Source organism: Lagopus leucura, unplaced genomic scaffold, assembly GCF_019238085.1.
Source record: "Lagopus leucura isolate 7727_CA_CO unplaced genomic scaffold, USGS_WTPT01 Super-Scaffold_100076, whole genome shotgun sequence".
In the NCBI taxonomy this organism is placed as follows: Eukaryota; Metazoa; Chordata; class Aves; order Galliformes; family Phasianidae; genus Lagopus; species Lagopus leucura.
The window spans coordinates 721245-735979 of NW_024962316.1; the positions used below are offsets into that span (position 1 = coordinate 721245).

General features: G+C 44.2%; 1 protein-coding gene across 1 annotated transcript in view; it reads right to left on the reverse strand.

The window, feature by feature from the left end:
- Positions 1 to 14735, reverse strand: part of CPAMD8 (C3 and PZP like alpha-2-macroglobulin domain containing 8) — a 39637-nt gene extending 24902 nt beyond the window's left edge. Inside the window, exons 1-19 of the mRNA XM_042887240.1 lie at positions 14653 to 14735; positions 12615 to 12766; positions 12179 to 12201; positions 11338 to 11503; positions 11169 to 11221; positions 10710 to 10727; positions 9692 to 9746; positions 9433 to 9546; positions 8606 to 8690; positions 8239 to 8347; positions 7542 to 7769; positions 7217 to 7387; positions 6722 to 6850; positions 4618 to 4807; positions 4001 to 4173; positions 3745 to 3894; positions 3466 to 3627; positions 2255 to 2397; positions 1289 to 1351 (exon numbers count right to left, since the gene is read on the reverse strand). Of these exons, the coding sequence (XP_042743174.1) occupies positions 1289 to 1351; positions 2255 to 2397; positions 3466 to 3627; positions 3745 to 3894; positions 4001 to 4173; positions 4618 to 4807; positions 6722 to 6850; positions 7217 to 7387; positions 7542 to 7769; positions 8239 to 8347; positions 8606 to 8690; positions 9433 to 9546; positions 9692 to 9746; positions 10710 to 10727; positions 11169 to 11221; positions 11338 to 11503; positions 12179 to 12201; positions 12615 to 12766; positions 14653 to 14735 (2267 nt within the window). The remainder of the gene's footprint in view (positions 1 to 1288; positions 1352 to 2254; positions 2398 to 3465; positions 3628 to 3744; positions 3895 to 4000; positions 4174 to 4617; positions 4808 to 6721; positions 6851 to 7216; positions 7388 to 7541; positions 7770 to 8238; positions 8348 to 8605; positions 8691 to 9432; positions 9547 to 9691; positions 9747 to 10709; positions 10728 to 11168; positions 11222 to 11337; positions 11504 to 12178; positions 12202 to 12614; positions 12767 to 14652) is intronic.

The window sequence follows — 14735 nt, forward strand, 5'->3', positions numbered from 1 at the left end:
GCATCTCGACTTCCACCACCCAAAGCGACTCTTTGTAATTTTCAGTCAGCCTAAGCTGCTGTTATAACTCAGTGAACAGGCAGCGTATCACACACTGCTCTGTGGACGGATACTATAATAGAAAAAAGTGTAATTTCCTCAACATTTAGGTTGTCACTAACTGGAGCTCAGTAGTCAGCACTTGTAACAAACTTCAGCCTTGCAGAATAAGCAGAAGGGTGTCCTACCTCCAGGGCTGGCAGCACTCCAGCCTGTTTAACCGGACAATTTGTTGCAGCTGATGTTCCTTCCACTGGGATTTCAGCCCACAACCAGCATTAACATTATTTTCACACATGAGGGCACTTACTCTTCTGGGCGGGGGGCCAAAGCACACACACATTTCCAGCCATTCGACCCTCCAGCCAGGCTCTAAGGATTGTTAGAATTGGTTTGGGAAGTCGATGTGAGGCTTTGTTTTTGGGGGATTTTTTTTTTTCATATTACAATTATAAATGGTAGAAGGAAAAAAAAAATAAAGTCTTCCTGCTCAAAGGAGGGGAAAGCAAGCGATGCTCTGCTCAGTTGCTTCTAGTGAAATGAAGTAACTTTTTATTCCTACGCTCTCCTACTCATAATTAACTGCCCCAGCTTGCTGAGGCCCAAAGAGGCACTTCTGGAATTCTTTGTGTATTTCTACAAAGCATATTTCATGCTCAATTGAGCAGATTTGAATACACTTGCTGCAAGTTCTTGTCAAATTTAATTTATAAACACTTACTGAGAGTGAAGTTTACTTGCAAACCTGTAGAAGTTTTTCAACGACTGCTTCAAATGATCCTAGATGTGTTGTTTCTAGTAAAGATCATTATCTGCCATTCATTTTAATTCCAGTTGTGGAAACCAAGATTTGTCAGGTAATAAATTAAGATTAGAGGGAGATGAAAGAGAAAGCAGGGACTCAGTGCAATTTGGGAAGCAGTCAGTACAGAACACCCAGTGGTGCATGAGCAGCACTCACAGAAGCATCTTTCTGCCTCCACCTCCATGTGCACATCACTCTGAGACCATTTTATCACTACAGCACTGCAACTGATGCTAGAACAGACGTGGAAAACAACGCCAGCACTTGCAACAGTGAAGGAGACATTTCTGGATTACTGTTATGAAGAAAGATTACTGATTAAAGCACTAATGATGAAAAACAACGAAAATCAAAACAACGCTGTAGCTCCAGCATGCTTTGAAGAATGCTGCTTGAATAGGACAGAACCCACTGGGTATAACTAAAGCAATTCCCCATTAGTACCTGACGTTGAGGCAGTGCCATATCCATGTCTCTGGAAAGAAGGTTCTTTTTCTCCTCTCTGCTCTGCTGGAACAAGAAATAAACCTTTGGCAATAAACTCTTTTCAGCAGACAGTTTGGACATCAGGTGGTTGAGTTGGTGTTATCAGCCCAACGCAGCTCAGGTGATCAAACCAAACTCTATCTAGCACAGAATAATGTCAAAGTGAAGGGTTATAATTCATCTCACAAATCACAGAGCCTTCCCAACTCATTGTGTGCACACACTTAACAGTCCGGGGGTACAAATAATCTAAAAAAAAGTTTTTAATGTGTATAAGTCCAAATTCTTTCATCAAGCAAAATCAAAGGAAATATCTACAGTACACGACCTCCCACAATGTCATCACAGGGCCTTACTAAAATCAATTACTGCAACTCACTACCTCACATTCCCCTCTCCTTCTCCCACTTGCAATTACCTTGATCTCTAATATTTTCACGATTTGTTCTGGTTTTCTGGACGTGATGTTTCATTACCTTTTTATTTTTAACCAATCTCCAAAACTCACCCCACTTAAAATGAAACCATCAGTTGGTTTGAAATGGAAAGGGAAGGCACATCCTCACTTTGCAGCATTACTTGCAGCACTTCATGGCCTTTTCCTCATGTCCTCTACGTCCCTCATGTTCTCTATTTTGACCACCACCTGAGTAGGGAGCATCTCTGCAAAGTCAGGGCTGGCATGCATACACTGACAAGCAGCAACTAATTCACAGGAAACAAATCAAAGAATTTCAAATGGTCCTTTCAAAGAACATTACTTGGCCTTCTTCCAGGATTAATTTAAGCTCAGTACAAAAATGAAGTGCTGTCAGCTGTGATCTTCATTAGATCCATCGACCACTGAAGGTTGGTTCCCAACCACTTGGTCTCAATGGAGACATTTCCTTGGAGGGGTGGGGAAAAAAAATAAATGAAAGTTACCTCTGTGCCATTTTAGAACGCATTGTAGCCACCAATGTCCCAGTGTGAGGCTGAAAAGCTGGGACAGCCTCGTCTGTGTACATGCCTCCATTCTGCCTGTGGTTTAAGCTGACTGTATCTGTCATTACAACCAAGCCGGTTTCCTAGGTAATAAAAATGAAGGCAATAAAGAAGAAAGAGAAAAAAAGAATCAAGTGGGTACCAATAAGAACTTCTCTGAGTAGAATCCCTCCAACCTTATTCTGACATTTATGAGTAAAGTTCAATTGAAATGTGAGGATTTTCCCAAGGCTTTATAGAAAATTAAAATGACCATTAATGTAAAAATATTTATAGGCAGAGGTTTTTATGAGAAAGCTCTTGTTTGCTTGAAAAATGCATTTCACCAATATTCTAACACTACTGGGAACGTGTCTAACTGTCAGGTAACTACAGGTGAAAAATTATTCCACATATTTTTCCCCTGGAATATTACATTACGGCTTTTTACCCTTCCTCAAAGTTTCCAGTGTGTTCTGCTGCAGTCAGCAGGCATCTCGTGTCAGACATCCCCAGCTCTGCTCCACCAGAAATGCCAAGCAAAATGGAAACTGCCCGCACAGCTTCACAGGAAGAGCACAGAATTCACTCTGTCTGCCAGTTCTGTCCCCTAAATGCACTTATTCATAAGAGACAGCAGCTCCCAGACTCCAAAGGCACCACAGGCTTTGTTCTCTCGCACACACACTCAACTATTATGAATCAGGTACACGCAGTGTGCACACAAGCTACAAACACGTGGCTCTTTTCCCAATAGTTTCTGCCTCTCAGCAAGAGAAAAAAACAAAACAAAACAAAAAACACATCAGAACAAAAACCTCAACAGATCATGGAGTGGAGAAGGAGCAATGGCTCCTGCAGTAGAAGGTATTAAATAAGGAGTTGAGCTTATGATTATGAGATGGAGAATATGTGGGAGATTGGGGGTTTTAAGACAATATAAAAAACAATTCAGCTAAATACGCAGAAAGGATGAAAGGAAGGGAAAGACAAGGGATCATTACTATTAGCAGTTGCACAGATAAAAAATGGAAAGAGCCTAAAAGATTAAACACGTAACGTTTCTCTAGCCCAGTCTATCTCTAGGAGCGGTCAGTATGCGAAGCCCACATAAAGAACATAAAAAATCCAGCAACAAGGCACTCCAGAGAATTGAGGCTGATGCTTCCTACTGTAAAGGCGAAGCGAGCATCCTTGGTGACATCCCAGTGCCAGGGAAAGACAGAAGATCTACGGCGCCGACGTGAGGACATGCCTGGCCACCAGAAGTGCCCTTCCTCCTTTGGGGCTCCAAAGGCATCGGATACATCGTACTCTGCCAGCTCCTTGAAAACCTGCGTGGCACAAGGGAAGAGAGCACCCTTCTTAAGCAGGGAGGCTGCTCACTAAAGGCACAGTGCAGACACTGGCATTAAGAGAGAAAGACAGCAGTGCCTTCAGCTTCATTTTACCTGACTGGCTGTCAGCTGAAAACCTGTCTTCAGCAAGTAGACGCTCTTATCCACAGTGGCAATGCAAACACAGCTTGACTTTGCAGCTCTGACCTTGATGTTCACAACATCACCAGGTCTGGTCTCATTTGCTGAAAGAGTCACTGCAACCTAGGAATTTAACATTAAACTCATCATCTCGGCTTGTGTTCAGCAGAAGAAAACCAGGAGCAATGAGCCGCTGTCCCCTCCTCTCCGTTAGCTGCACTGCCAATACCTGATTCTCAAAGGTGGGCTTCACAGAGAACTGCAGGCTGTCTGTGACCCCTTCTCCATTCTCCCTGACGTAATACACCAGAAGACGGCCCAAGGGAGCCATGTTGTGAGATACTGAGAAATGGAGGAAGGTCATGCAGACTTCAACCTCTGTTGCAGGGGTGTCGGTAGGTGCTAAAACACAAATGGTAGAAATGGCAGTGTTATTCATAAAGCCACCCTCCCCCCACCCTTTCCAAATGATGCAAGGCACAGAACTCCCCACCAAGGACCTGCATTCTTCCCATGCTCCTGCTGCATGAGATCTTTTTGAGCCCTACATCTTTGCCCTTCCTTCCCCTCCCTCTGTCTTATGTAAGACAATAGGCAGTTAGTATTCATAACATGAGTGGTATGGAAAAGATGGATATAGAGTGACTATCCAGTGTTCTTAATAACATAAAGTCAAGGAAACACGTGGTGAAGCTATCAAGCAAGTTATCCCCACCTCTCTTGCACAGTTACTCTATGCCTTTTATTAGGGGGCATCCAATTCAGAAAAGCATGCTTAAGGTTTGCAGAACAGTGCATTTTTTTTCCTGGAAATCAGATAGAGCTCGTGTTTCTGACACTAACTACCTGCTCCTGGGAAATGAGTGACATCCATGCTCTTCTCAAAGGGAATCGTGGCTCTTTTGCTCCTCTGCTGAGTGATGTTGCTGGGCTGCAGCCCTGAAAGGACAATGTTACCTCGCGATGCCACTTCATAATGTAGAGTGAAGTTGCAAGGACATGTGGACTTCACTGCAATCCAAGCCTCCTCTCCTACCTGCACTCAGAGACGGAAAAGCAAAAGATCTGGTCTTCTACAAGGCATGCTTTTCATTTATAAAATACAGAAATCCATTTGGGTTTCAGACCAAAGGAGATGCGACCCTCCTAATAAATGTATGCACAGACAGAACACTGCACTAGCGCTGTCTGCACGGACTTCATAGTAAAAGGAGTTCTGTGTTCAGCTCTTCACTGCCTGCAGATCTAGCAAGAGAATGGGCCGGGGGGTTGCATGCATTAATGAAAACAATAAAGGAATCTCTGGAATCCTGAAAGTTAAGCCTTTTGGCACAGAGCAGCTGTCAGAATTGGTTGAATTTTAGACATCCCTTCAGTGGTTTAGCCCAACCCAGAAAGATGTGATGGGGGTGGGAAGAGATGTGTTTGATCATCTTTGCTGTTTAATTGAGATTATATATCGTGACTACTTTCACATGACAAATGCTAATTCAAATAACGAGCACGGCTTGAAACTACTGGGAATAGATCTGAGGGAAAATGCTTTCAAATTACACAAGTCTTGTTATCAATCTGCCAGGAACTCAAGGAGCTGTCAGACATACAAGCAAACAAGGAAGCAAGCTCCTTTTTCTCCTGGATAAACACATCTGCTGCCTGCAAAGGGCATCAAAACAGCACAGCGACTTCCTGCACTGAAGCCCCAAACCCAGAGCTACCTGCTTAGTACTGAATACCCTGGAGACAGAAAATCACCCACATGTTGCCAAGCTGCTACTGGGAGAGCATTCTGTCAGGTCAGTAGGAATGATTAAAGCCTGAATAAAACACAGCCAGCTTTCCTACAAAAACACAACTTCTCGATTCTGGATTATGAAGACTTATGTTATGCAGGATTTCTTCATCAAATGCCATTCCTGATCCTTCTACCACTTAAAGCATAACAAAGCCTGCCTAAGACTAAACCGAACTGTTCAATTTCAATAATGTTTTGAAAAACATCTTTCTTCAGCACTAACAGCATAAACCAAGGAGGCAAGGACTTGAATGCAAGTAACTAGCAATGGTTAAATGCAATCAGAATGCCACAGAGTCCAAGAAGTACCTCGTGACATTACATATTTGAAGTATTAAGAATTCCCCAGTGGAAATGATGAAACAATCCATTAAAAAATGAATGCAGCTAATTGGAACACCCAGTAAGAGCTGGCAAAGCAGGGAAACAGTTCCCACATCAGCTGGTCATCCAACTCCTAGCTTTCCCACAGAAGAATTAGTTCTAATCAGGTTATAATAAGAACAATGTGTTCAGATTAGCAGCGTATAATCCCCTTTCCATACCTCAGGAAACTTGCATAAGATTAATTACCCATTAAACTACCATGAAATGCAGTGATAAAAAACGCTCTTATTTAGATACCAGGAGACTGAAACCAACCTGACAGCTCTGCTGATAACAGAGAACTCTGTGCAAGTATTGCCACATTCCACACTGCTTTTCACAGAGCAGCGTGCAGTCCCTCAGGGATGTGCATCTTCCTTGGCACAGAGCAAATCCCAAACAGCTCTCAGTAAACCAGCACGCAATAGAAATCACGGCTGAATCAGATCCTTCCCATTAGACAAAAGTCATCGCAACTTCTATGTAGAAGGATATGCTATAAGAATATGCTATTAGAGAGGCTCCTACAAAACTACCCAAGAAAACAAGATTATGGGTAAGTTTGAGAACCCAAAGACTGAACAACCTGGCTGGGATTTGAACTGAGAGTTCTAGAGAAATAACGTATTAGTAACAGAGCTTCTTTGCAGGTACTTCAACCTTTGTAATGGAAGCAACAACAGTCCAGCACCCCAGGAAATAGAAGTGGCTGGAAATATTTAATTAGAGCAAAGTGCAGAAAGCCAAGAAATGCAGCTGTTTCCATAAGGGAGCATGAAGCCAACATACCTGGAAAGGCTTATCTGGTGCCTGGAGCTGGATGTGACACTTGCTGGGTGAGTACCAGCTACTGATGGACAAGTAGTTTGGCAGATACTGATCCCCAGATGGTCTCCCATCAATTGCTGTCACTTTGGTCTTAACAAAAGCGGTATCTGAATGTTATTCATGCATAGAAAGTCTGATTCACACTTTATCCCCATCTCCCATTTTATATTATTTAGCTGCTCATCTCTATTGCTGCCTTCACACAGCAGAAGTATTCTCACAATATTGGACCATTATTGCTGTATTAAACTGTATTTGGAGAAGTATCTTTTCATAATGGCTATAAACGGCAGTTCCACAGGCAGTAAGAAAAAAAGCAATCATTTGCTGCACTTAGATCAATAAGCCAAAGGTAAAATGCATTAATTTCCTGTTTGTAGCAAAGACTCGCAAGTGCAGGTTTGACAAGATTAGTTACATGAAAGCCCACTAATCCCATAAACAGCTTTCACTCACCTCCAGCCAGACATATTGGGCAGCTGTAGGAATGGAAGGGATTTCGAACTCCACGAGGCCATTTCTTGACACCAACTCACTTGTGTAAACATTGTCCTTCGGTGTGAGTTCAGCTTTAATCCGAACAGTGACTCTGTCAGCTGGACTTCCATCAGGGTAAGTGACTTCTACCTACACAACAGTTCATGTATAGAACGCGTTTTACTTTGTTTGCAACTCTGGTCAACGATAGAAACCACACACCAGAAGACGATGCCATATTTTAAGCCAGGTCTGTACAGTTTTGCATCAACTACACGTTGGTTATCTCTGTTCTCAATCTTACCTTTCCTTTGTAAGGCAGTCCAGGTTTGAACTGTTTCCTGGTGTCCTTGGAGTACTTGATATCAATCAGCTGTTTCTGAACAGGCGTTGAGTCATCGAATGTGACCTGTTTGCTCCCATCAGAGCTGACCACCGTGGCCCAGATATTGACTGTGCCTCGAAAATGCTCCGGGACATCAGCAGGCATCATGTCTTTCACACACACATCGAAAACAGCAGAGCCATCAATCTACCAAGTGCATCAGGGAATGGAAACACAAGTTTGCATACACGTTCAAAAAGCATCCAGAAGCCAAATCTAAAGCACAGGCATTCAACAGGAATCTGCAGCAGCATTTTTAAAGGTTGCGTAGTGTGGGGGAACTACTGGGGGCAGGGGGAAAGAGGAATAAAAGCAAGAGTTTGTTGGTTTGTTTCTCCTCCCTCATCCATAGTGTGGACCAGCTCTGTCCCCATCTCTCACTCACATTCTCCCTCAGCCCCATGTGCTCTAAAACAAGATTAACAGTACACCAGCAAATTCTCTTTCCCCCAAATTACAGCATATATTGTAAAAGCGTGTAATATATATGTATTTGCTATGCTATACCCATTTACTTCTTAGGCTCCCATCAGTGACACAAATTAGAGTCACAGTATTAACTTCAAAGAGTACAGATGAGGCATTTTATTGCAGCTGACTCAATGGTCTCCCTCACCTGGGTGGTCTTGAGGACAGGGTGTCCCACTTCATGCCTGTAATACCCTACACCATTTATAGTCATATTGACAATTAACCTTCCTGTCACTGGTTTTCCAAATGTATATCTGAAATGGAAAGAAGATAATGAATAACTTCCAGCTATTTTCTGTTTCCCTGTGTACATCAAGGCTAGCACCGTGCAACTTGCACATCTAGAAAACAAAAAAAAACAGCACAGGTTTTCCAACCTATCATTTTTAGCATGTTTTATGAAGGCTCTTACACTGGAAATCAACTGAAAAGTCTTCAGCGGATGAGATCTGAGCTGCAGTGACTGCGCTACAACCTACGGTAATTAAGCCTTAATTGCAGTACTCTCCTACCTGGCGTGGACTGTTCCTTTCTCACACGTTGTAAGGTCACGAATGTAGCGAGGTGGATCAATCAGCAACTCAAATTTTGGTAATACTACAACAAAAGGAAATGACAACAGAGTCTTTTTCAAGGAGATGCTGCTGTCCAGGTTCCAGCAATAACATGCACAGCTCTGACAAGGTCAGATTATGGTCAGACGAGAGCAGCATCGCTAATAGTACCGGGATAGAACATCACTGAGCAGAGAAGGAATCAGTGAGAAGAGCAAACCAAGACTTTGACAAGACCTCAGCAGCACATCCTCAGAGTTTTACTTCTTCCTAAGAAATCTGCGTTCCAGGATTTGAGTCCAAACTTTCCCTCTTAGATAGAATGTAAAGAGGACAACTTGCTTCACAACATATCAGGAAGGAAGGTGCAATATTAGCAGCTGTCAGTGTCTACAAAATCTCGTGTGATTGGGTCAGAAACCACAGGCGGTATGCTGGTGGAGCAACATCTATCATACAGGGGACTCTGAGGCCAAAAAGGGGCAAACAGCTCAGAATTACAAGGAGGGCTCTGGGAAAGGAAGAAAAGCACCGACAGACTGAAAGCATCTCCGAGAGTCTTCCAAAGCTAAATTAAATCCCTATTACATGAATGAGCTGTGCAGTATGACACTCCATTTCAGAGAATCACCAAGGTTGGAAAAGGCCTACAAGATCATCCAGTCCAACCACCATCATTTCCTGATGACGTGTGTTATTTCTCAGGTGCTCCATCTTCAGTAAAAACCTCCATTTGATCCTCTAAGTTTGTCTGGGTTACAGTCAAGGCAATCTGGATAACTTACCATATTTCTGAACTTCGAAGGATTTGTTGTACGTGTGCCCCTGCATTTCAGCAAAGATGAGCCACTCTCCAAACACAGGCTGATCAGACAAAGGAAAGCTCATATTCACCATGCCTGAGAAGGGAAACCATGTGTTGTGAACTCTCTATCACTCATTACTCCTTGTATGGGCTTGCTGTAGACAATTCAGCACAAACAGAAGCCAGTGGCATCCAGCAAAGGTAAACAAAGCACCGAGCTAAAATAATCTTGAACTTACCACAACAAAACGGCTTTAAGTTGCTCCACTCTATCATACGAGACCCCCGAGGATCCTGCAGAGGTTTGGGAATGAGAAACATCACAGTGAAAGTGAGCATCATTAATACACCCATCTTAGCTTGCAAAATAAAACATTTACATAAACACACACACACTTCACTGACAGCTCATTTGTAATTATTTTGTCCAAAAATGTCTTAAGTTATTTCACTGTGGGGTGTTTGCTTTCTAAAATTCAGTGCACGTTTAAGGACACTGCTTCTAGGCCAACACACAAGGTAAGCACTGCCAAGGGGCAGATCTTCCACCTGTCTTAAGTCACCTATTCTGGATGGGATGAACAGGCTTCTGAAGATGCTTTCTTTCAATTTACAGAGGGAGCAGTATAACCAACAAGACAATTTTTAGATGACAAAGCCAGATGAAATGAATCCTGCTGTTTTTGTCAGCATAAAATCTGTGACAGAATGCAAACAAAGGAAGAGAGGGAATTCTTCTACTTGCTGACAGCAAAAGAAAACATATGGCTTAAAAAAGACTAGACACAGAAGGAACCTCTCATTCACCTCATAAGGAAGAAGACAGGAGCACCCTTTCCTTGCCATGAATTTCTATTTTCCACTATCATAATGTGTGAGTGCAGAGATGAGATTGGCCCTGCTATACCAGCCCAGCCAGATGAAGGATAGGATTGTGTCTGCATTGAAAAGAAGGGAGAAATTGAGTGGGACTGTTACATTTATAAACCCCAGAGAATCTAGCCAGCTCTTCTCAGGCAGAAAAATGGGAATGAGTTTTTGAAATTGAAGTAGAAAACAAGTATGCGTGATGGTGATTAAGGGAACAAAACAAAACACACCACCAAGAAGGGTTAGAGAGACAGGAGTAGAGACAGTGGCACAGGTTAGAGTTGGGAATGGCCATCATGGACTGGGGAAGTCAGATTTGTTCCTCTCGGGACTATGGCAATCTTGTGCCTCTACAGAACACATGCTGGATGATCAGCAGATACTCACCACTACATAAGCTTCAATCTGAAAGGGAAGAAAAAAAAAAGAATGAAAGGCTGTAACGAAACAAGACCACATTCTGCTTCCCAGCCCATTGCATGGCACACAAAGGGACAACGTTTAAACATCTCTTCTTGGGTTGGCCTCAGAAACAAGAGTTTCATTCAGGCACCTGAGTGGGAAGGCAATGCTTTGTGTATCTGTGCAAAACCTGAATGGAGCACAAGGCTGTAAGAAAATCCTTCCCAAAACTGCTTCACTACATTGTACTTAACGGCACCTCAGCAGCAGCGAGACCAAATTAAAACAACAAAGCTGCAAACAAGAAGCAAAGCTCTTGAGAAGCCAAAATAGGCAAATAAACCCGATTCTACTCCCGAATCAGAACGCATCAGAACAAAATCCAGGTGGCCAAGAATTTCAGTGTGAAATAATTCTAGTGCGAAATAAACAGATCCCCCTTACCCTGTCATTGAATGGCCTCAGGTCCGAGGTAACCGTGAACAGATTTATCAGCACTGAAAGAAGGAAACACACTGTTCATCACAGCTGGCACTGAACAGAAGATTCCATCTCGAGAGGCACTGCCTGAAAGCAGCCCCAGCATCTGATAAGTTCTCCGAGGCCACTTTACCTTTTTGTTTGGGTTTATAGACAGGCTTATCAGTTTGGATGAAAACCGATGATCCCTTGCTATCAATAGTTACTGTGGTGTAATTGTGAAAAATGTAGCCCTCCTCTGTCACGTGGCGGTTGCCCCACACTTTCAGATGTCCCTGCCCACGAAGCCCCGAAGGCACCTAGAAAACAAGGACACCATAAGGCTGGAACAGAAAAGCTTTTCAGCTTCCCCATGACATTGGGAATGCAGTCACTACCCTGAAGTACTGGACTCCGGAGTGAGCAAAGAGCATCACCTGCTGCAATGCATTGCATTCGGTGCCACTGCTGATGTCTACTATTACATCTGTCTATATCAAACCTTCTTGTAGTGTGATAAATAGAAGGTCTTTATGTATTTTTAAATAAGTCCAGTCAAGAAGAAGATAAATAAGAATCAAACTCTTTCTGGTAGGATGCAGACACACTGTGCTGTGCCACAGCAACATCCTAGGCCTGTTCCCAAATACCTGCAGCTACTGCAACAGCAGTCAGACTTGTTTCCTTATGGCACTGCATAGAAAGATTCATTCAGATGCAATCAGCTCCTTCAGGAGCCACATACATCCCTGACATTGCAATAGGGGCTGCTACTTCTGTAAAACAGTCACAGATTCCGTTGTGGAATTTCTTTAGAGGTGTAAGGCCTTGACAGCTGGATTCTGATGGAATGGACTTGCTTGGGTTCTCCATCATCCTCCTGCAGAGGCTCCAGAATGGGAGCTCAGTTTGTGCCTTAAGATCAAGGTCTGTTGTGGCTGAAGGTAAATCCCTCATGTTCCCATTGAAAATATCTTAAGGTAACTGACACTCACCTTCAGTTTGATTGTTCCTTTATCTAAAACGAGAAAGAGAGACTGCGTTAATTCCTTCAGGAAAAGGTACAGTATATTATGCTGTAGAAGGGCCTGGATTTTTGAAACGCGAATCACACAAAGCCAACACTGACAGAATCTCTCCTGATTGCTGAATACTGCCATATTTTCACCTTAGCATATGATGACCACACACATAAGCATCATTCCCCTCAATTTAGTTAGCAACTGTCAGCCAGTGTCAAAGAGAAAAAGGTGAGGCAGTTTGGGATCCCATACATAAAACCACATCAGCACAACCACAACTGGAAACACTCAGCAGCCATCAATGAATTCAACCCCAGTTTGATTCCAGCTACGTTATCACCCAAAGTAATTCATTAAGAGACACTGATGATCCCCCAAAGTAATTTCCAAGCTCAGAACAAGAACTCACCCAGAACAGTTCCATGGCCCCGTGACACAGTTTCTCCTTTCACAACCAGCTGAATCTGGACCGTTGTCTCCTTGACAGCATTGAAGATGGTCACACTCACAGCTTCCTCAACACCAGACCGGAATACAGAAGGTGCAGCAATCAAATAGCCTCTATACATATAAGAAGCAAGATTGGAAGTGGGAGGTCATTAAGAGTAACAGGAGTGTGATCTCATTTGTACGGCACTGACAGCGCCAACAAAAAGTGAAGGACAGACACAGGTCCCCAGAACCATTTGGGGCCAGGTCTCCAACCTGCAGCAGTCCCAGCCTTATGTCAGTGGCATGAAATGGGCACAGATCGCACACAGAAATGAACAGTTCAGTGAGTTACAGGGTTCAACCTTTCATATTCAAAGACACCAATGTTCTTGTTTACAGAATATAGGACTGTTTATTGCACAGACCTAAATAAATGAAATATACAGTTAACTAATCATAAAGAGACCGAATGTCCTGATCAAGTAATTATACTACCCTACAACTTCCCAACTGCAGGCAAAGAGGAATTACCTCAACAGGCACACAGTGTTGATGCCACCCTAGCAGCCCCATCTATAATACGATCTCTGTGTTTCTGAATGGAATCTGCACCATTCCTCTGTGATGAACAGTGCTGTGACACGAAGTTATGAAGTTAAAGTCACACAAAGTCAGAATTTTTGATGCGTTTGGCTATAAGCAACACATTTATGTTCTCCTCACGGCATGACGCCTTTCTGTTGGTTCATTTGTCTGGGTTTTGTTGGTTGTTTTCTCCCACCCAAAAGGACTTTTTAAACAAGTCAGCTCCTCGTATGACAGTTTAAGAGCAGTTTCTCAGTCCATGCCTTTCCACAGTGCTGCAGGTCAGGCTGCTTCAGCCCATGATTAATTATCACTTGGGGTGAAGACGATGCTGTTTTACAGCCCCCTCAGTCATCTTCTATCAAATTCCAGCCCCGTGTCTCTCTCTCAGCAGGCCTCATTGCCATGGAGATCCCATTACCCGAAGGAAGTTCAGGTCTCTGCGGCATTCGGGTCACACTGTGTGGGGTATTTATGGACACAAAACCTTCTGGTCGCCAGGTTTGAAAACTCGTCAGAGCAACAATAAAAAATTACTACTAAGCCTGCAAGCTCCCGCTAAGGAAAACATCACTGATGTATTTAGAGAGGGAAGGAGAGCACATCTGCATCCAGCACGGAATGATCCGATGCAAACTGTCACATCAGCACAGCGCTGCGGTGCCATCTGTGAAGCACATGGATGCACATTGTTCTAAATCGCTGCAGCTCTTCCCGCAGCCCCAGCCTGCTGATACAGCCATGTAAGTCAGCACATAAACGGCATCTGAATACTAAATATTTTACTTGGCAGTTAAACAGTTAAGCTGACAGTGACTGGACAGAGCCCTTAAGCACGTTTGACTGAGGGCTCTGTCAGCTTACACCAGAACTTGGCAGGACAAGAAATACTTTCTAGCAAGCAAGTGAAAATGAGTTCTCCGTGGCACTCGTTTAATGCGGCCATTCACGATGCTGACGAGCCACAACGCACCCGGGATAAAGAACAAAGCAAACCTTCATCAAAGCGAACCCAAACGAGCTGCAACAAAGCGGGGATTCCACTGCTAAAAGCCAAAAAAAACACGCAACTTTCCCCGCAGAGAAACGCTCTGCCGTCGGACGTCCCACAGCGGAGCGCTCCCCAACCTCCGGCAGCGCTACCTTCGGCACGGCCCGGATTCCTGAAATAACTGCTGCCAGATAAAAGCATCGCAGCCTCGCGCCGGAGGAGCTGCACGCAGGTAGCGCTAAGGATAACTTCCCCCCCTCCTTCTCTTTGCTGCTTTTGCACCGGCGAGTACAAACGTGCTGGCAGGGAGCGCCGCGGCGCCCCGAGGCTTTGTTACGGCCGCAGCCGCCGCCCGGAGCCCCTCGCCCTGCTTCCCCGCCGCGACACCGCGGCCGCGTCCCGGTCCGCCCCGATCCTCGCCGCCGGCCCCGGTACTCACAGCCTGCCTCGGGGCTGCGCCGCGCTCAGGCCGCACAGGGTCAGCAGAACCGCCCAGGCGCAGCGGCGCTCCGCTCGGCGCAT